This window comes from Ambystoma mexicanum, chromosome 3p, assembly GCF_040938575.1.
Source record: "Ambystoma mexicanum isolate Mex_15411 chromosome 3p, UKY_AmexF1_1, whole genome shotgun sequence".
NCBI lineage: Eukaryota > Metazoa > Chordata > Amphibia > Caudata > Ambystomatidae > Ambystoma > Ambystoma mexicanum.
This window is the reverse complement of record NC_090925.1, coordinates 205,324,046-205,345,986: the sequence shown is the minus strand read 5'-3', so window position 1 is coordinate 205,345,986 and position 21,941 is coordinate 205,324,046. Positions and strand designations below refer to the sequence as shown.

The window sequence follows — 21,941 nt, the reverse complement described above, 5'->3', positions numbered from 1 at the left end:
GCCCTCCAACATCAAATCTGCTTGGATCTCACCACTCCTAAAGAAACCCTGCTTTGACCCCTCCATCCATACTAATTACCGACCCATCACCACTGTCCCTTTTCGACTTAAAATTTTAAGTAGAAAAGGTACAGCCTACATTCAAGTCCAACATTTCTTGGAGCATCACCAGCTGCTTGGCAGCAGACAATCAGGGTTCCGCCCCAAGCATAGTGCAGAAGCTGCTCTTCTGGACTTAAAAATCCAAATGGATAAGATCTGCAGCAACCTTGCCATCCTCCTCCTCCTACTCGATCTTTCAGCTGCGTTCGATTTATTTGACCACAACATCCTTTGTCATCACCTCAGCCAACATTTCCACTTCTCACATGATGCCACTGCTTGGATTAAATACTTCCTTAGTGAGGGTACACCCAGAGTATTTATTGGTGAATCCGCAACTGACCCCATTCCCTCCACATTCGGTGTCCCCCAAGTCTCACGCCTCTCATCTACACTATATAACTCTTATACCAAGTCCCTCTTCAATCTCCTCGATGCCAGGGAAATCATCTACACCACCTTGGCAGATGATACGCAACTTCTCATCCATATCACTGGCAATGACGCCCAGGACAGTGTTGCCATCAATAATTCTGTGTATAGTACAATTCAAAACTTGATGGCCACCCATAACCTGTGCTTAAATGACAACAAAATGGAGCTCCTCATTTTTGGCTCCCTGTACCGTCCGAAAAACCTGCATGCTTCCTTCTCCTTCTGCATCAATGGCCCGACCATCCCTGTCTTGAACCACATCAAAACACTGGGGGTCCACCTGGAAGCAGACTTATCCATGGCTAGGCATATCAATGCCCCTGCTTCCTGTATGGCCTATACTGCAAGGCCCATCTCGCAAAGTAGGCAATTCCTTTCCTCTGACAGTGGCCTCCCACACGCGCGTGCACTGATCCTCTCAAAACTGGACCACCGCAACATCCTTTTAATGGGCCCCAATGCTGCTAACATGTCCAAACTTCAGTTACTACAAAATAAGGCACTGCGAGCAGCGCTTGGACTAAAACGTTCAGATCGCATCACCGCAACCCGATGTGAGGCCCACTGCTCCCGATCAAAGCATGAGTCAACTACAAAACTCTTTCTATCACCCACCGCTATATCTACAAGGATGCACCCCTCTACCTCAACAACTGCATTACCCAACACATCTCCAGACGAATGCTAAGATTCAGCTCTAGCACCCTCTTGGTCACCCCTCGCTTCAAGGGCAGAGAGCTTGCAGGGACAGCTTTTGCGTCACAGCGCAATCTCTCTGGAACTCCTTTCCAGTATGTATCAGAGATGAGCAATCCTACTCTACTTTCAAAAAACGAGTTAAAACCTGTTTGTTTAATAAATATATGTAATACTGTTTCTGGCCCTCTAGTCTGGAGCCTGTTATGAACTCTTTGTCCTTCACTGATTTACGGTAAGCTGTGACACCCTTGGGTCTGGGCGTTATCACACATGTGAAAATTAAATAAATAAATATGTCCAAAGGTGTACATCCAAAATAGAGTTGGTCTTGCATGAGACAGTTCACCAACCCAAGTCAGCAAGCTATTTATATTATTGTAATATTTCAAATGGGGCATCCTAAAGTCAGCCATTTTGAATGTCAACTCCTCTTTTGTGAAAGGTATTGGATGTTTTTGTTTCCTCTCCTATCCATTTTCGCCAATTTTCTCCGTTTTATTTGCTTTCTATCTTCATAAACCTAAACATTTTAACTTAACCTATGTCTTGTGGCTTTTCACTTTATGTAATCTCTCTTCTGAATGTCGAACTTTGGACTTACTACAGTCTAACCACCAAACCTCACTTCATAATATTCACTGTAGACCCTAGATCAATCCAAACTGAGACAAATTAGAGAGAATTTCATCAAAATACTCGCACCACATGTGAAAATACTTTAAATCTCTATTGAGTCACAAGCACAACTACCTCCATGTGTTCTTCACAAAGACAACATTTGACATGTGTATTACTTTCTCTTGTTTATTAGATTAAATGTCAATGTCCCGGCTATGAAACAAAATATGCTCTGAACAGTTAATTGCCTTGGTATCCACTTGAAAAGCCTTAGATTATAACAACTCAATTTGAATGTCACCAGTGTATTGCCAAAAGTTTAACAGCACACATCATTCATTATCCGACATGTAGATTTTCCTACATTGGACAACAAGGAAAAGATGTCGATTCATAGATTAGGAACTTTGACTCCAGATGGACTGAATGTTGATCAAATTGGTTGACACCAGCATACCTAATGGAATTTAAGACCTCATCATTATTTAAAAAGAGTTTTGCCAAGTGAACAGTCACTGACAAAGTAATCTTATGCTACTTTTGAAAGTCAGGACTTGAAAGGGGATTCATTTAATATATCATTTGTTCTATGCTTGAATTACCCACGTAATCAATTTCTACCAAATATAAATAGATTTGTTTATGTGTGTGTTTTTAAAGCTAATTATTTTCAAATATTTATTGCAGCAAAAACTAGGTAAATTGTGCAATTAATCAATTCTGCAATGTTTCCTAGGTCTGCAGAATTGTGTGCAATTTAGGGGTAGACCAGTAAACGACAACATTGAAGCATCGCTAACCGGGCACAAGCATGTTGTTTCCTCCGATGATACATAGCTTTGTGAACTCCAATAACATGTTTTTTCTGCCATACAGTGTGGGCAGACGGGTGGGAAGTCTCAGTCTCGAAAGCTGAGTCTGCTTCATACTTTCCGCAGCGCCCAGAGGGATGCGCAGCCAGTGAGCAGATTCTGAGGGTGACCTTCTGGCATACGCATTCATGCTCAGGTCTATGGGTGGGAGCCGGGCAGCCTCTGACGTGGGACTCCTTCAGGAGAGGAGGGGCTGAACATTTACTGAAACTGAGAGCAGCACAAACCTGGGCTTGATAAAGCAGAATGTGAGAGGGGAGAAGCCACTCATGGCAGAGAGAGCAGGAGTGGAGAGGGGTGATCGAGAGGGAGACAAACAGATAAACAGACTGAGGAGAAAGCAAGAACGGGACAGAGAGGAGAGGGAGAGACATAGAAAGGGCAAAGTAGAGGGTCAAAAGAGAGAGAGAAAGAAAGGAAGAGAGATAACGTGGAAGGGGGAGAGAAGCAGGAGAGAAGGGAGAGAGAGATATGAGTAGAGGGGAGAGAGTGACCCTCGGAGAAAGGATAGAAGAGTGAAAGAGAAGAATGCACAAATAAATAAATAGAGAGGGCAAGAGAAAAAGAAAAGGAGACAATTCTACTGATAGCAGAGGTAGAGAGAGTGAGAAAGGGAGTGAGCCAAAGAAGGATACCCAGGTGGACAGAGACAGGACAAGGAGGCAGGAGTGAAATAGAGGATGGATATAGAGAGGACGAAGAGAGATTAGAGGCGGAAGAGGAGAAGAGGGTGGAGGGCTGTTAGGGAACCAGAGCAGTGCCCTGGGGGGCGAGAGAAGAGGAGGAAGAGGGCAGAGTGAGATTGGGCAGTATGGCATTGGCAGTGCACTGCAGCGGCCTGGGCATGCAGATCCTGCTCTGGGCCCTGGCCCTGGGCCCCGGCAGCACAGGTAAGGAGAGACGGTGAGTCTGGCAGAGGTTGGGTGGTGATTTTCGGGGGCACCGATCTATTCATCCAAGCTACCTGGGATATGTGCATTAGTACATCAGCATTACAGCCATCCCCTCTTCCATCCTCTGTTCCAGCCATCCTCTCATCCCTTCATGCATGCATTCCTATATCCGTCCCCTCATCCGCCCTGCACACGTTTCCCTTCCCAGCCACTCATCCACCGTGCACCCTGTTCTCCCTCCATTCACTCACCTACTGGCTGACACCGATCCAGGGGGCGAGGGGGGGTTGCTAGACTCTAGCCAGGAAAGGAACATCGGGCTGAAATCTAATGTTATGACAACCCCTTAAATTCAGAATAGATCAGCCTGCATCCGACTTTGAGGCCTCCAGCAACAATCTCCAGTTTAGAAACATCCTCATCACAAGTTATGTATGTAATTTGATACGTGAATAGTTCAGTTTTCATGTCTTTATTTATTTATTTAGACATGTGTATAGCGCGCCAAGCCCGGAGGCATCAGGGCGCTTATTGCTTAAGCAGGTTGGTTACAGTAGTAGCTTGTATCGGTATTGTTTCCAGGCATTACTTACATAGGTAGAGGACATTCATTACAGTGAAAACATTAGAAAAGTAACAACCCAAAGTACATGAGCGTTGGGCACATTTAGAAATATTTGATTTGGCAGGTAGGTGACAGTATTACTTTACAAGGATGTTAGATCCACATGGTGCGTACATCGGTTAAGGATGATAGTTAAAGTGATTACATCAGTAGAGTGCAGACACTTCTCCAATAGCGCTGTTTCATATTACTGGGGATAGCGGAAAAGCTTCTGTGGAGCCTTATGAGCTTTCTTTCTTTAAGGACGTCTTCCTTGTGCTGTATGTTTTTTTTCTGTTGTCTGCGCCTTTATGCCCAAGGGTCAATAGCACGCATAACAAATGCATTGTAATATAATGTACATAATACCTATTGAATGTTTACATTGCATAAGGTTCTATGTCAAGTGCAGGCAAGCTAGCGACACGTTTGATCCGCGGCGGTAGGTGGTATAATGTAGGAGCCTCGTACGGGTGAGGGAAGGTCGAGGTGCTGCTAGATGTCTTGGGAGAAAAGCCAAGTTTTGAGGCCTTTACGTAAGGACCAGAGTGACGGGTCTGATCTCAGGGCAAAGGGCATGGAGTTCCAGTGTTTGGCAGAGATTGCGGGGAAGCTACAGCCTCCAGCTTTTTGCCTTCTAAATCTTGGGGTGACAAGGAGGCAAGAGTAGGCCGACCGGATAGGTTTGTTGGACTGTGCTTTGGAGATTTGTCTGGCTAGATAGATCAGGGCGTTATTGGGGAGGCATTTGTGAGTTAATGATGCGATTTTGAATTTGATGCCATCTCAAACTGCAACCAGTGGATATTCTGCCTGGCTACAGAGTTCTTTTTTAGGGATGTTGAGGGCGGCTCTTACTGCATTATTCTGGGCTATTTGTCGTTTGTTGATGTTTCGGACATTGGTGCCTGCGAAGAGGGAGTTACAGTCATCAGTCCTTCACAGAATGAGGGCTCTGGCTAGGGTGATGGAATTGTCAGTGGATAGTAAGGATCTCCTGGCAATGATCAGTTTGGCAGTGTAAGCCGCTGCTGTGGAAATGGCGATAACTTGCCTGCTGCAGTATTAAAGTGCCGTTTTTTTGCCTGGGTAGTTGTTTTTCTCCAAACACTCTCTGCTGTTCTTTTTGTGGTACGTAGATCTCTGAGACTAGAGGTGTACCTGGAGTTTATGTGGGCTGTTGGTTTGGCTTTGCCGTTGGTAACAGAGCAACTTTATTAATGGCGACCTGGAGGGTTTGATTGTAGAGTGTCACCATGGAAGTGGTGTCAGAGATGGTGTTAGGTTATGTAGTTAGTCGTAAAAAGCATGGGGAGCATGTTGTCTGGGGTTATGCTCGGCCGGGTTTCTGGAGAGTGCCGCTGGGGTGAGTTGAGGTGGAGAATTCGCTTGAAGTACCTTGCTGATAGAGAATATTATGACATTGTGGTCTGACCCGGAATAAGGGTTCTTGGTTAGTATGTTGCTGAGGCAATTGTGGTCAGCTAGCCAGCCCAAAGGACGTCCTTTGTCATGAGTGGGGTTGGAGATTCAATGGTGAAGCCTTGTGCTTCAATGGTGTTAGCAAGGGCCAGTGCCTGTGAGTGCCTGTGAGTCTGAGGGTCATTGAGACCTAAATTGAAGTCTCCCAGAATGATCATTTTTGATAGGGGTGTGGTATTGGTAGCAAGGAGTAGTGCTAAGAGTTCCTAAAAACGATGTTAGGGGGCCTGGAGGTCAGTGGATAGGGTGGATCAAGATGGCGGATGTGGCAGATAAGGAGATTTTGATGGAGATGAGTTCTCCCGGAGGGAAGGTTTGATTGGGGCTTTCTCTCAGGCTAAGTTTATTTTTGCTGATGATCGCAACGCCGCCTACTTTGGAGATTGTTCTGTCTTTCTTAAGGATAGTGTATCCCTCTGGGATATGATATGATATGATATGATATGATATGATATGATATGATATGATATGATATGATATTTACAACGCGCTTAATGCCCAGAGGTTTGGCTAGGGAAAGGGCGGGGCTGGCTGCTGGGTGCAGCCAAGTTTCTGTGATTGCAAGGAGGTCTTAGTCGTTGATTGTGATGAGGTCTGCAATGTCCAGAGCGTGTGCCATTAGTGACCTAGCACTGATAAGGGCTCCCTTAACGTAGGTTGTGGTGTCCGTTTTCCTGTTGTCCAAGGTCGTCATTTTCAGTGAATTGAGTTTTAAGGGTTTTTCGGTATCCAGTGTAGGTTTAATGGCTGGACGTGAGTTACTTTCTGCAGACTTACGTGGCTCTGTGATGGGTTTAGTTTCTGCATGGGGACTAGTGTGGGTTACACGGTTGTGGTGTGGGCTGTTTTGGACAGATGAGTGTGGACTTCTAGGCGTTAGACAAGGCTTAGTTGTAGAGTTGAGAAGTTCATTTCTACGTGTGATGGATGGGGTGGCAGTTAGTAGGTGTAATTGGCTGGTGCTTAGGCGGGAGGTTAAACGAATGTTCCTGTGTTCAAGGGAGCAAGGTTTTTCAGAGAATTGAGTGAGCTTATGTTTGGTTTTAGACTCGATGGTGGGGGTGGGCAGCGTAATGGTGGCTGGGCAAGGTGCTGACGGGTCGTTCCTACACTTCCTAGGGGAGGGGGTCTTCTGATATGAAGTAGTCAAGGGTGCAGTGTTTGGCAGGTTTGTAGCCAGGGGGAAGGGACGTGCTTTGCGGAGGAAGGTGAAATATCTTGAGAGTTGGGGAGCACCTGTGCCATTTGCAATAGGCGTGAGTGGGTGCTCTGGGTGATTTGTTTAAGTTTTCTATTCTGGTATAAGGCTTCGTGTCTTGGTGCATCCCGGCAGAGCAGGACAGGTCATTGGGCCTCATTACGAGTTTGGAGGTAACCATGCCGCTATTTGCGGCATGGCTGACTCCAAATTCGTTCCAACTCTGGCTGGGTGAATGGAGCAATTACCGGTCCATTCCGAGGTTGGAGGGACCGGTGATTCCCCATTCACCAGGGCCATTCCCCATTCCCATTTGAGCCCCTATAGGGCTCAATGGGTAGGGGGAAGGCGGCAATAACGGTACCGCAAATTGGGGTACCGTTATTGACCCCGGTATCCCTTTGCGGGTCCCGTCCTTAACGCCTGCAAAAACCAGGCGTTAAGGAAGGACCCGCAAAGGGAACTCGTAGTAGGGCGGTAAGGGATTACCGGCACCGGTGCCGGTCATCCCTTACCGCCCACCTCGTAATGATGCCCATGGTATGTGGTTGAAAATGTCTGTCTATATGTATGAGAATAGTTGTGAGTTAATAGTATAAAGATGCAGCCTAGATTTGATGGGCAGTCAAAGGTTATCAAGGCATGAAAAGAAACTAAGCTTGCCTATCTTGGGACAAGGGGCGGGGGCCTGCTGGCATGGGGGTCCTATCTAGTTTAACATGTGCGTCAAGGGGTCCGCTAACATGTTAGAGTCCTGTCTAGATTTGTAGGAGGATCAAGCCAGCCTAAAATACTTAAGCAATGTACATCTAAATTTGATTGAAAGCCAAGAGGGCTTGTGGTACGTAAGAAGGTACACCTAGATTTCACTAATGGGCAGGTGGCATACAGCGAGTCGCGAAGAAGCGAATAACATGTCAGAAAGCTCACCAGAATTTAGAGGCCAGCAGTTGTAATCAAGTCTAGATTTATGGGGATGGCCAAAAGGGCATGTAGTGCATATCATAAAGCACACCTAGGTTTGACTAGTAGCCAAAAGGGCATGTAGTGCATATCAAGAAGCACACCTAGGTTTGACTAGTAGCCAAAAGGGCCTGTTGCACATATAAAAAGCACACCTAAGTTTGACTAGTTGCCAAAAGGGCCTGTAGCACATATAAAAAGCACACTTAGATTTGACTAGTAGCCAAAAGGGCATGCAGCACACGCAAAAAAAACTGAAACACAAAATAAATAAATAAATAAATAAATAAATAAAGACGCATGGTAAGCAGAGAGCGCCATTGAATCTCTGGAGGGAACGTTAGAATGGTCAGACATCCCCTTGGGCCATAAGGCAGTGCTCTCCAGGGAATCAGCAAGCGCTGGAGTGGAAGGGAAGCCACTGGACTGCTTTGGTCTATTTCTGGAAAAGCTGCATCAGTGGAGAATGAGGCCACTGCAGCCCCATCCATGGGACTGGTACCTGTGGAGTTCTGCAGGAGTCACCCCTGGCATCAGTGTCCCTTAATATGCACCAAGAGGGCACTGTACATTGAGGGATTTATTGTGATAAATCATGGCTTTGTGAAGTGACACCATATTTAAGATTACATGAAACTTTACATAGGAATATGTTAAAACATGTTCCTATATATCTTTTAACCTTGCCCATGAAAGTACCCCCAATTGGACCTGATCCGAACACACATGTTACATTTTGTGAAATGTGATGTTTTTTTCATGTTCAAAAGTGAGTGTTTAGAACGTGCCTTTTGAATGGGGCTTTCCATGCACCACAAAATACGCTTTTGAGACAAATATCTTAAACTCCTAGGATTTTGATTTTCAAGATCTTTGCCATACAACTAGATCTTGGGTGGAGCGGGGACACACAAACACAAATTCAAGAAACGGATCAAACAAATGTGTATAATATTGATGTATGTCACATATTATTTGAAGTGAGTGTTGGGGAGATGTGGGTTGTTCTTGGACGGACTTTGAATATTTGGGGAGCTAGTTGACTTGGATTTAGTGTTTGTACCTTAAAGGTTGCATTCCCAGCACGTGTAGAACCGGCGAGCAGCTCTCTCCAATGATATGATATGGCATTTATAACGTGCCTATACACTAGTGTTTCAAGGCGCTCCAGAAGTCTTGGTACAGAGCAGCGAATCATGGTCCACCATACCACGTTTTTCAGGAGTCCAGGAGCCACCTTTGTGGGGTGTTGAAGCTTTCTATGTGCCCTACCGCTCGCCGCTCTCGCAAGGTTGACAGACTTTTTGGTGAATTGTGGTCAGGTGCTGGCCATCACACCAGGTGGGCACGCCTCCTGAAGCGCAGCGCTGTGGGCTGCATGCATTGGGAATCACGCAGTGAATCCTCTGTGTTGATTTCACATGGCCCTGCTCCTGGCCATGTCTGCTGCACAAAGGTCTTCATTGGGGAGCCCCTGGTTACCTCTAAACTAGGATCAAACTATGCATCCGGGAGAGCCCTGTGCTCAGTGGACACAATGAGCCACACACCCAGGACCGAACCTGTGAAGAGATCAGAACCAAGGCTCCTGGTGAACGGAGCCCAACATTGGGGTGCAGCACAGCTGCATGTTCATGCATTCTCCTCTCACCCCCCTTTTCAGATCTCGCCTTTCCTCACTTTGGCACACTAATGTGCCAGACAGATGACCTATGGTGACCAGAATAAAAAAAACACAAAAACGGGACAGGCCATACACATAGAAGCAGGACTGTAGGGACGTCACGTGATCGCGGGAGCGAGGTCTCGCGAGATCTCGTCCCAACGTGATCTCGCAGACCCGCACTCCACGACATAATGTTGGCACGAGTAGCAGGCTGGCAGAGCGCCAGACAGCCGTGCTGAAGAGCGCTGCTCCTCCTGATAAGGGGCCTAAGCACCCGAGGCCCTCACTGCTTACACAGCAAACTTCCAGGGCATAAGTCCAATGCCACAGGAGGCCTCATGGGGGTCCTGGAAGTAAACAGCGTGTAGTACAACTGCACACCCTGCTCCCAGTGAAATAACTGGGAGGCCTGACATTGTGAGGACCTGCCCCTGACCAACACATGGACCAGTGAGCTCACCCTTGTTGTCATATATAATAAAGCCAGTTAGAACTGTCTAAGCGTCCTGTCGTCCTTAGAGGCCACAACAAGGACTAAAGTACACACAAATACAACTGTAATCCTACTTCTATGTCGCTGGCCTGCTGCAAGGGCTGGGGGCGGGGTGGGGGTGCTCACAGGCACACTCCTCTCATTGGAAGAGTGCGGCCAGGGAGGGGAAAGGGGAGGACATGGGGGCGTGAAAAGCATTCACGCCACCATTCACGTGTAGGAAGAGTCCTGCCGGGCCTGATTTTGGGATTTCGAAATTGGGTCCCGGCAAAAACTGAGACCGTACCCACCCACCCTTCCAAACCCGGGATGGGGTTTATAAATTTAAAAAACTCCTGGGACCCCAGGACGGAGGGCGATTTCCCAGGACTGTCCAGGGAAAACCGGGACGTCTGGTCACCCTAGATGACCCCATCTCAATCTGATTAAGCTTAAGAAGACATTTTACATATTGAGATAGGACTCACTCACACACACACTCCATCAATCACCCACTTACTCACTTTCTGACTCAAATAGTCGCCTATCACAGATTTCTCGATTCCTCCTGCTTTATTCGGATCTATGTAATATTTTCTCGAAGACAATTTGATCGATTTTTTTTTTTCAAAATACATTTCACCGCAAATATATCCAGGGGGAGACCCTGCAGCCCCCACGTACCCCCATATCCCTCTCACATTAATTATTACCCTTAACCCCAGCATATATTTGTGGTGAAATTCGTTCACAAAAATGGGATCAAATTGTTTTCGACCGAATCTTCTGCGATGTGATTGATATACGAACACCTTTTATTCTCTGCTATTTTGATGTCTGCGCCCTGATGTGACTCTCGATTAGGATAATAACTTGTGATTTCCTCCCAACAGTGAGCACTGGGGTCACTCTGACCACTCCCTGGAAAAAGGTTTTTGTTGAAGATGGGATGAGCGCCCTTTTCCCCTGCACCATTAACAGTCTAAAACTGGAAGTGGGGCGGGCCAGTCACCATGTGAGGACCTCTGCATCCTGGACCAGGGAAGAAGGGTGAGAGGGCCCAAGATGGGAAGGAGGGGGACTGGACCAGGGAAGAAGGGTGAGAGGGCCCAAGATGGGAAGGAGGGGACTGGACGAGGCAAGAAGGATGAGAGGGCCCAAGATGGGAAGGAGGGGACTGGACGAGGGAAGAAGGGTGAGAGGGCCCAAGATGGGAAGGAGGGGACTGGACCAGGGGAGAAGGGTGAGAGGGCCCAAGATGGGAAGGAGGGGACTGGACGAGGGGAGAAGGGTGAGAGGGCCCAAGATGGGAAGGAGGGGACTGGACCAGGGAAGAAGGGTGAGAGGTCCCAAGATGGGAAGGAGGGGACTGGACCAGGGAAGAAGGGTGAGAGGGCCCAAGATGGGAAGGAGGGGACTGGACCAGGGAAGAAGGGTGAGAGGGCCCAAGATGGGAAGGAGGGGACTGGACCAGGGAAGAAGGGTGAGAGGGCCCAAGATGGAAAGGAGGGGACTGGACCAGGGAAGAAGGGTGAGAGGGCCCAAGATGGGAAGGAGGGGAGTGGACCAGGGAAGAAGGGTGAGAGGGCCCAAGATGGGAAGGAGGGGACTGGACCAGGGAAGAAGGGTGAGAGGGCCCAAAATGGGAAGGAGGGGACTGGACGAGGCAAGAAGGGTGAGAGGGCCCAAGATGGGAAGGAGGGGACTGGACCAGGCAAGAAGGGTGAGAGGGCCCAAGATGGGAAGGAGGGGACTGGACCAGGCAAGAAGGGTGAGAGGGCCCAAGATGGAAAGGAGGGGACTGGACCAGGGAAGAAGGGTGAGAGGGCCCAAGATGGGAAGGAGGGGAGTGGACCAGGGAAGAAGGGTGAGAGGGCCCAAGATGGGAAGTAGGGGACTGGACCAGGGAAGAAGGGTGAGAGGGCCCAAAATGGGAAGGAGGGGACTGGACGAGGCAAGAAGGGTGAGAGGGCCCAAGATGGAAAGGAGGGGACTGGACAAGGGAAGAAGGGTGAGAGGGCCCAAGATGGGAAGGAGGGGACTGGACCAGGGAAGAAGGGTGAGAGGGCCCAAGATGGGAAGGAGGGGACTGGACCAGGGAAGAAGGGTGAGAGGGCCCAAGATGGGAAGGAGGGGATTGGACGAGGGAAGAAGGGTGAGAGGGCCCAAGATGGGAAGGAGGGGAGTGGACCAGGGAAGAAGGGTGAGAGGGCCCAAGATGGGAAGGAGGGGACTGGACCAGGGAAGAAGGGTGAGAGGGCCCAAGATGGGAAGGAGGGGAGTGGACCAGGGAAGAAGGGTGATCGGGCCCAAGATGGGAAGGAGGGGACTGGACCAGGGAAGAAGGGTGATCGGGCCCAAGATGGGAAGGAGGGGACTGGACGAGGGAAGAAGGGTGAGAGGGCCCAAGATGGGAAGGAGGGGACTGGACGAGGCAAGAAGGGTGAGAGGGCCCAAGATGGGAAGGAGGGGACTGGACGAGGCAAGAAGGGTGAGAGGGCCCAAGATGGGAAGGAGGGGACTGGACGAGGCAAGAAGGGTGAGAGGGCCCAAGATGGGAAGGAGGGGACTGGACGAGGGAAGAAGGGTGAGAGGGCCCAAGATGGGAAGGAGGGGACTGGACCAGGGAAGAAGGGTGAGAGGGCCCAAGATGGGAAGGAGGGGAGTGGACGAGGGAAGAAGGGTGATCGGGCCCAAGATGGGAAGGAGGGGACTGGACCAGGGAAGAAGGGTGAGAGGGCCCAAGATGGGAAGGAGGGGACTGGACGAGGGAAGAAGGGTGAGAGGGCCCAAGATGGGAAGGAGGGGACTGGACGAGGCAAGAAGGGTGAGAGGGCCCAAGATGGGAAGGAGGGGACTGGACCAGGGAAGAAGGGTGAGAGGGCCCAAGATGGGAAGGAGGGGACTGGACCAGGGAAGAAGGGTGAGAGGGCCCAAGATGGGAAGGAGGGGACAGGGAATCGGGATGGGTGAAGGGATACCCAGACAGGTGGAAGGATAATGGGGAGAGATGGTTGTGCAGTACAATGTTTTCATGCTGTGTCTTTAGTGCCTCATCTTTCTCTATTCGTCTTCAGTGTGCTAGTTCACGTTCCCATTGTGTATTTTCATGCTCTTATTTATTTTTCTATTCTTTATTGCCAGTGTTCCCTTTTCATTTTCAATATACTTGCTTTGCTCTTTTATCACTTACTTTACCTTGTATTGTCTTTCTTTTTCTTTTCTAATTGACCTTAGTTTCATTTCATTCTACTTGTCTCGGGAGAATAGCTCAGGGGCAACGTGCTGGCCTTGGACAGGTTCGATCCCCAGGTCCACTCTTAGAAACCTCTGGGTATTAATCATGTTTTAAATAACTAATTATATTTCTCTTTTTCAACTTTTCTCTTTCATCTGTTCTTTTGTTTTCTTTCGTGTTACTTCACATTTATTTTGGTGTCAATTAATTGTTCTTGATTTGCATTTTTCTTTTTGCCTTCAGCTCTTAATTTTAGTTTTTGGATGTCTTTTTTATTTATGTTTCTTATAACGTCCTTTATTGACTCCTTAATTATTGCTAAATTGTATTTATTTGGTGTTTTGTATTCATAATTGGTTTTTATTTCTTAGACTTAGTTATTTTTTCTTTCCCTCTCTTCTTTCTTTGTTTCTTTGTTTCATTCTTTCTTTCTTTCCTTTTTTCATTCTTTCTTTCCCTTGTTATTTCCTTGACATCTCTGATTTGTCAGATCATACTTGTATTCGTTGATTTAGTCACTTCTCTGCTTTTGACCTATCAATAGATTAACCTAATTGTTTCTATTCCCTTTTCCACTCATTATTCTTTTTTTGTTTTTTCATTAATTTCTGTCTTTACATTTTCGCACTCCTAAGTTGTCCTTGGAGCCAACGTTCCCCTCTCCCTCATCTTTCCCATATGTTTCTGCCCAGGAATCAGTAACCCTCTCTCTTCTTCCAGGAATGCTAAGACCATCCTCTCAGTGCTTCCCAACGGGCGTCTGGTTCAAGGCCGCTGGATCGTTCCTCGTGCCAGTATCCAACGATCCCTTTTCCCCCAGGGGAACTTCTCTCTGCGTATCCATCCCGTACGGTATGAAGATGCTGGTCATTACATCGGAAAGATACAATATGGGGAGGCGAGGCAGCAGTGCCATTTGCTTCTGCACGTCATCAGAGGTGAGAATGAGGGAAATTATGCCTACCCGTGTATCAGCCATAGCACTAAGACCAGAAGAGGCAGCCAGATGGGGAGACAAACTTGCAATATTGTTTTTAGAAGGAAAACGGGAAATGTTCTCAGCCCTGAGTGGACAAACAGGGATTAATTTGCCTTCAAAATGTCTCTCTTGGAAGACAAATAAAGTTGACTACTTGATCTCTCTTATGCCTTTGACACGGTCAACCATGCCATCCTGCTCAACCGGCTCCGTGATAACCTGGGTATCACTGATCAGGCTCTGGCCTGGCTGACTTCTATCCTCTCTGACCGACCCTCCCAGGTGCAACTTGGGTTCTTCCTCTCCACTGTCTCTCTTTCCACCTGTGGTGTTCCCCAGGGGTCTAACCTTTCTCCCTGGTACCTCTCGCCCACTGCATTGCTGCTCTCTGCTCCAACTTCCAGTGCTATGCAGACGACACTCAGCTCGCTTTCAGACTCCCCTCTGCCGTCTCTTCTTCCTCTCTCATCCTGTATTGTCTGTCCGCAATCCAGGAGTGGTGTGCCACCATTGATCTCTGACTGAATGCCAGTAAAACAGAGATCCTCCTCATCGGCACACCTGCACCTTTCTTTCATGCCACTCTCTGTCCAGCCTGCCTTGGCCCTCTTCCTGCTCCCACCTGTGAGGCTAAGAACCTAGGGGTCATTTTCAACTCAACACTTTCCTTCTCTCCTCACATCTCTGGCATCTCCAAGAAGTCAAACTACCAACTGCACCTCCTCAGAGGTATTCTTCCTTTCCTCTCCTTCCCCCAGAAGCTCTCTGTCTCCACAGCCCTGGTTCTCTCTAGACTTGACTACTGCAAAAGCCTCTTTTTAAATCTGCCTGCCTCTATTCTCCATCCTCTGCAACTCATCCAGAACAGGACTGTAAGACTTGTCCTTGGCCTCAAGCCCAGGAATCGTATCTCTCCAGGACTGAAATCTCTCCAATGGCTCCCAGTGGCTGCAAGGATCAAGTTCAAGACCCTCCGCATTGTCCACAAGGCCTTCTGGGGCATGGGACCACAATACCTCCAATCTCTCTTCGGAAATATCTTCCTACTCGTGCTCTTCGAACCTCCAACTCCTTGAGGGTCAGCCGCTTTTCCAAGCAACAAGTTGGGGCCAGATCTCTCTCTTCAGCTGGCGCCTCCCTTTGGAACAACTCCCCTGCCTCTCTGAAACTTGAGCAGAACCATCTCCGGTTCTAGAGGCATCTCAAGACTTTCCTCTTTGGTTTTGCCTTCTCTCCTCCTCTTCCCTGCTGATCTCCTGTCTGATACTGTACTGGTCACCTGGCTACCCTCTGAACCACAGGTCCAGGCCCCTGCCCTCCCAGTTGCACCCCTGCACTGCCTCCTGGCAACCCTGCACTTGGGTCTGTATCTGTAACCCTACAGTCCCTCCTACCTGCACCTATCAGACACTTGTTGTCTGCACCTAACCTTGCACTGCCACCTGCTGGCCGCACTTCTTGTTCTTTGATGTTTTGATCCTGTGTCGTGCACTTGCTCCTCCTCCGTTTCCCCTGGCACCTTTCCCCTTCCGTCTCCGCTGCACTTGTGCGATCTCAATGTCACTAGGCCTAGTAAGATCGTTGTCTTGTCCTCCCTTTGTTTCCCTTCCCTTGCCTCGTCGCGCCTTGAAACACTTGTGCATAGGCACGTTATAGATAACACATCATATCATTCAGTTTCCATTTTAAGAGAACCTTTTCCCCTGAAAGTCCTTATAATAGAGAGAAGGTATTGATTGACAGATAGATTTTCTCGATACAGAGATCATTATTGCCAGTAATACAATTACTTTATTAGTACTAGTTCTTTGTTGCTTCATTCTTTTCTTAATGTTGACTTTCAGAATTGGCAGACTAACTATGCATACATTACGATATATGTGCCAATAATCGTCAAATGAACTCCGCCCCCTCCCATCCCTGAAGCGCCCAGTGCTGAGGACTGTTTTAGTTATCATTGCTAATACATGCCTTCAACGGATCGTCATTAACCCCACATCCACGTGCACAGATTTTTCTTGCACATTGCCCTCCAGTCCACCTCTGTAATACTTGCACTCTGTCTGATGGTGGCTTGCCATTTGAAAGGGGCAGCAAAATGCAGAACAGGGCATTCATTCAGTTGTGGAGCTGCTCTCTTTCCTAACAGAATGCAGTTAGGTCTGTGGATATTTCATACAGAGTCATAAGAGGAGCGTGAGGTGGCATCTATGGCATAGCTTCCTGTGGATAATTCAGACATAGCCCTAAGAGGAGCGTGAGGTGGCATCTATGGCATAGCTGCCTGTGGATATTTCAGAGTCCTAAGAGGAGCGTGAGGTGGCATCTATGGCATAGCTGCCTGTGGATATTTCAGAGTCCTAAGAGGAGCGTGAGGTGGCATCTATGGCATAGCTGCCTGTGGATATTTCAGACATAGCCCTAAGAGGAGCGTGAGGTGGCATCTATGGCATAGCTGCCTGTGGATATTTCAGAGTCCTAAGAGGAGCGTGAGGTGGCATCTATGGCATAGCTGCCTGTGGATATTTCAGAGTCCTAAGAGGAGCGTGAGGTGGCATCTATGGCATAGCTGCCTGTGGATATTTCAGACATAGCCCTAAGAGGAGCGTGAGGTGGCATCTATGGCATAGCTGCCTGTGGATATTTCAGACATAGCCCTAAGAGGAGCGTGAGGTGGCATCTATGGCATAGCTGCCTGTGGATATTTCAGAGTCCTAAGAGGAGCGTGAGGTGGCATCTATGGCATAGCTGCCTGTGGATATTTCAGAGTCCTAAGAGGAGCGTGAGGTGGCATCTACGGCAGAGCTGCCTGTGGATAATTCAGACATAGCCCTAAGAGGAGCGTGAGGTGGCATCTATGGCATAGCTGCCTGTGGATATTTCAGAGTCCTAAGAGGAGCGTGAGATGGCATCTATGGCATAGCTGCCTGTGGATATTTCAGAGTCCTAAGAGGAGCGTGAGATGGCATCTATGGCATAGCTGCCTGTGGATATTTCAGAGTCCTAAGAGGAGCGTGAGGTGGCATCTATGGCATAGCTGCCTGTGGATAATTCAGACATAGCCCTAAGAGGAGCGTGAGGTGGCATCTATGGCATAGCTGCCTGTGGATATTTCAGAGTCCTAAGAGGAGTGTGAGGTGGCATCTATGGCATAGCTGCCTGTGGATATTTCAGAGTCCTAAGAGGAGCGTGAGGTGGCATCTACGGCAGAGCTGCCTGTGGATAATTCAGACATAGCCCTAAGAGGAGCGTGAGGTGGCATCTATGGCATAGCTGCCTGTGGATATTTCAGAGTCCTAAGAGGAGCGTGAGATGGCATCTATGGCATAGCTGCCTGTGGATATTTCAGAGTCCTAAGAGGAGCGTGAGGTGGCATCTATGGCATAGCTGCCTGTGGATAATTCAGACATAGCCCTAAGAGGAGCGTGAGGTGGCATCTATGGCATAGCTGCCTGTGGATATTTCAGAGTCCTAAGAGGAGCGTGAGGTGGCATCTATGGCATAGCTGCCTGTGGATATTTCAGAGTCCTAAGAGGAGCGTGAGGTGGCATCTATGGCATAGCTGCCTGTGGATATTTCAGACAGAGTCCTAAGAAGAGCATGAAGTGGCATCTATGGCATAGCTGCCTGTGGATAAATCAGACATAGCCCTAAGAGGAGCGTGAGGTGGCATCTATGGCATAGCTGCCTGTGGATATTTCAGAGTCCTAAGAGGAGCGTGAGGTGGCATCTATGGCATAGCTGCCTGTGGATAATTCAGACATAGCCCTAAGAGGAGCGTGAGGTGGCATCTACGGCATAGCTGCCTGTGGATATTTCAGAGTCCTAAGAGGAGTGTGAGGTGGCATCTATGGCATAGCTGCCTGTGGATATTTCAGAGTCCTAAGAGGAGCGTGAGGTGGCATCTATGGCATAGCTGCCTGTGGATATTTCAGAGTCCTAAGAGGAGCGTGAGGTGGCATCTATGGCATAGCTGCCTGTGGATATTTCAGAGTCCTAAGAGGAGCGTGAGGTGGCATCTATGGCATAGCTGCCTGTGGATATTTCAGAGTCCTAAGAGGAGCGTGAGGTGGCATCTATGGCATAGCTGCCTGTGGATATTTCAGAGTCCTAAGAGGAGCGTGAGGTGGCATCTATGGCATAGTTGCCTGTGGATAATTCAGACATAGCCCTAAGAGGAGCGTGAGGTGGCATCTATGGCATAGCTGCCTGTGGATATTTCAGAGTCCTAAGAGGAGTGTGAGGTGGCATCTATGGCATAGCTGCCTGTGGATATTTCAGAGTCCTAAGAGGAGTGTGAGGTGGCATCTATGGCATAGCTGCCTGTGGATATTTCAGACTCCTAAGAGGAGCGTGAGGTGGCATCTATGGCATAGCTGCCTGTGGATATTTCAGAGTCCTAAGAGGAGCGTGAGGTGGCATCTATGGCATAGCTGCCTGTGGATATTTCAGACAGAGTCCTAAGAAGAGCATGAAGTGGCATCTATGGCATAGCTGCCTGTGGATAAATCAGACATAGCCCTAAGAGGAGCGTGAGGTGGCATCTATGGCATAGCTGCCTGTGGATATTTCAGAGTCCTAAGAGGAGCGTGAGGTGGCATCTATGGCATAGCTGCCTGTGGATAATTCAGACATAGCCCTAAGAGGAGCGTGAGGTGGCATCTACGGCATAGCTGCCTGTGGATATTTCAGAGTCCTAAGAGGAGTGTGAGGTGGCATCTATGGCATAGCTGCCTGTGGATATTTCAGAGTCCTAAGAGGAGCGTGAGGTGGCATCTATGGCATAGCTGCCTGTGGATATTTCAGAGTCCTAAGAGGAGCGTGAGGTGGCATCTATGGCATAGCTGCCTGTGGATATTTCAGAGTCCTAAGAGGAGCGTGAGGTGGCATCTATGGCATAGCTGCCTGTGGATATTTCAGAGTCCTAAGAGGAGCGTGAGGTGGCATCTATGGCATAGCTGCCTGTGGATATTTCAGAGTCCTAAGAGGAGCGTGAGGTGGCATCTACGGCAGAGCTGCCTGTGGATAATTCAGACATAGCCCTAAGAGGAGCGTGAGGTGGCATCTATGGCATAGCTGCCTGTGGATATTTCAGAGTCCTAAGAGGAGCGTGAGATGGCATCTATGGCATAGCTGCCTGTGGATATTTCAGAGTCCTAAGAGGAGCGTGAGGTGGCATCTATGGCATAGCTGCCTGTGGATAATTCAGACATAGCCCTAAGAGGAGCGTGAGGTGGCATCTATGGCATAGCTGCCTGTGGATATTTCAGAGTCCTAAGAGGAGCGTGAGGTGGCATCTATGGCATAGCTGCCTGTGGATATTTCAGAGTCCTAAGAGGAGCGTGAGGTGGCATCTATGGCATAGCTGCCTGTGGATATTTCAGACAGAGTCCTAAGAAGAGCATGAAGTGGCATCTATGGCATAGCTGCCTGTGGATAAATCAGACATAGCCCTAAGAGGAGCGTGAGGTGGCATCTATGGCATAGCTGCCTGTGGATATTTCAGAGTCCTAAGAGGAGCGTGAGGTGGCATCTATGGCATAGCTGCCTGTGGATAATTCAGACATAGCCCTAAGAGGAGCGTGAGGTGGCATCTACGGCATAGCTGCCTGTGGATATTTCAGAGTCCTAAGAGGAGTGTGAGGTGGCATCTATGGCATAGCTGCCTGTGAATATTTCAGAGTCCTAAGAGGAGCGTGAGGTGGCATCTATGGCATAGCTGCCTGTGGATATTTCAGAGTCCTAAGAGGAGCGTGAGGTGGCATCTATGGCATAGCTGCCTGTGGATATTTCAGAGTCCTAAGAGGAGCGTGAGGTGGCATCTATGGCATAGCTGCCTGTGGATATTTCAGAGTCCTAAGAGGAGCGTGAGGTGGCATCTATGGCATAGTTGCCTGTGGATAATTCAGACATAGCCCTAAGAGGAGCGTGAGGTGGCATCTATGGCATAGCTGCCTGTGGATATTTCAGAGTCCTAAGAGGAGTGTGAGGTGGCATCTATGGCATAGCTGCCTGTGGATATTTCAGAGTCCTAAGAGGAGTGTGAGGTGGCATCTATGGCATAGCTGCCTGTGGATATTTCAGACTCCTAAGAGGAGCGTGAGGTGGCATCTATGGCATAGCTGCCTGTGGATATTTCAGAGTCCTAAGAGGAGCGTGAGGTGGCATCTATGGCATAGCTGCCTGTGGATATTTCAGACAGAGTCCTAAGAAGAGCATGAAGTGGCATCTATGGCATAGCTGCCTGTGGATAAATCAGACATAGCCCTAAGAGGAGCGTGAGGTGGCATCTATGGCATAGCTGCCTGTGGATATTTCAGAGTCCTAAGAGGAGCGTGAGGTGGCATCTATGGCATAGCTGCCTGTGGATAATTCAGACATAGCCCTAAGAGGAGCGTGAGGTGGCATCTACGGCATAGCTGCCTGTGGATATTTCAGAGTCCTAAGAGGAGTGTGAGGTGGCATCTATGGCATAGCTGCCTGTGGATATTTCAGAGTCCTAAGAGGAGCGTGAGGCGGCATCTATGGCATAGCTGCCTGTGGATATTTCAGAGTCCTAAGAGGAGCGTGAGGTGGCATCTATGGCATAGCTGCCTGTGGATATTTCAGAGTCCTAAGAGGAGCGTGAGGTGGCATCTATGGCATAGCTGCCTGTGGATATTTCAGAGTCCTAAGAGGAGCGTGAGGTGGCATCTATGGCATAGCTGCCTGTGGATATTTCAGAGTCCTAAGAGGAGCGTGAGGTGGCATCTATGGCATAGTTGCCTGTGGATAATTCAGACATAGCCCTAAGAGGAGCGTGAGGTGGCATCTATGGCATAGCTGCCTGTGGATATTTCAGAGTCCTAAGAGGAGTGTGAGGTGGCATCTATGGCATAGCTGCCTGTGGATATTTCAGAGTCCTAAGAGGAGCGTGAGGTGGCATCTATGGCATAGCTGCCTGTGGATATTTCAGAGTCCTAAGAGGAGCGTGAGGTGGCATCTATGGCATAGCTGCCTGTGGATATTTCAGAGTCCTAAGAGGAGCGTGAGGTGGCATCTATGGCATAGCTGCCTGTGGATATTTCAGAGTCCTAAGAGGAGCGTGAGGTGGCATCTATGGCATAGCTGCCTGTGGATAATTCAGACATAGCCCTAAGAGGAGCGTGAGGTGGCATCTATGGCATAGCTGCCTGTGGATATTTCAGAGTCCTAAAAGGAGTGTGAGGTGGCATCTATGGCATAGCTGCCTGTGGATATTTCAGAGTCCTAAGAGGAGTGTGAGGTGGCATCTATGGCATAGCTGCCTGTGGATATTTCAGAGTCCTAAGAGGAGCGTGAGGTGGCATCTATGGCATAGCTGCCTGTGGATATTTCAGAGTCCTAAGAGGAGCGTGAGGTGGCATCTATGGCATAGCTGCCTGTGGATATTTCAGAGTCCTAAGAGGAGCGTGAGGTGGCATCTATGGCATAGCTGCCTGTGGATATTTCAGAGTCCTAAGAGGAGCATGAGATGGCATCTATGGCATCTATGGCATAGCTGTCCTTATAGTGTGGAGTAAGCTGGACACAACTGATTCATAGTAGTTACAATTCCTGAATAAATAAGGTCTACTCTATTACCAAAATGTATAGGTTCAATGGAGCTACCCGCCAAATTAAATCCGGTGGCACAAGGATCAAAATATGCAGTAAGAAACTTTGAGCGTTGCCACTCAGTTGGCCGAGTGCTCTCGGGGGT

The 21,941-nt window shown here is 48.6% G+C and overlaps 1 protein-coding gene across 1 annotated transcript in view; it reads left to right on the top strand.

Annotated features, from left to right (window-relative positions):
- The first annotated feature begins 2,886 nt into the window (after positions 1-2,886).
- The window catches only part of LAG3 (lymphocyte activating 3), a 55,184-nt gene continuing 36,129 nt past the window's right edge, over positions 2,887-21,941 (top strand). The window contains exons 1-3 of the mRNA XM_069650650.1: positions 2,887-3,616; positions 10,898-11,054; positions 13,963-14,180. Of these exons, the coding sequence (XP_069506751.1) occupies positions 3,538-3,616; positions 10,898-11,054; positions 13,963-14,180 (454 nt within the window). The 5' untranslated portion in view covers positions 2,887-3,537. The remainder of the gene's footprint in view (positions 3,617-10,897; positions 11,055-13,962; positions 14,181-21,941) is intronic.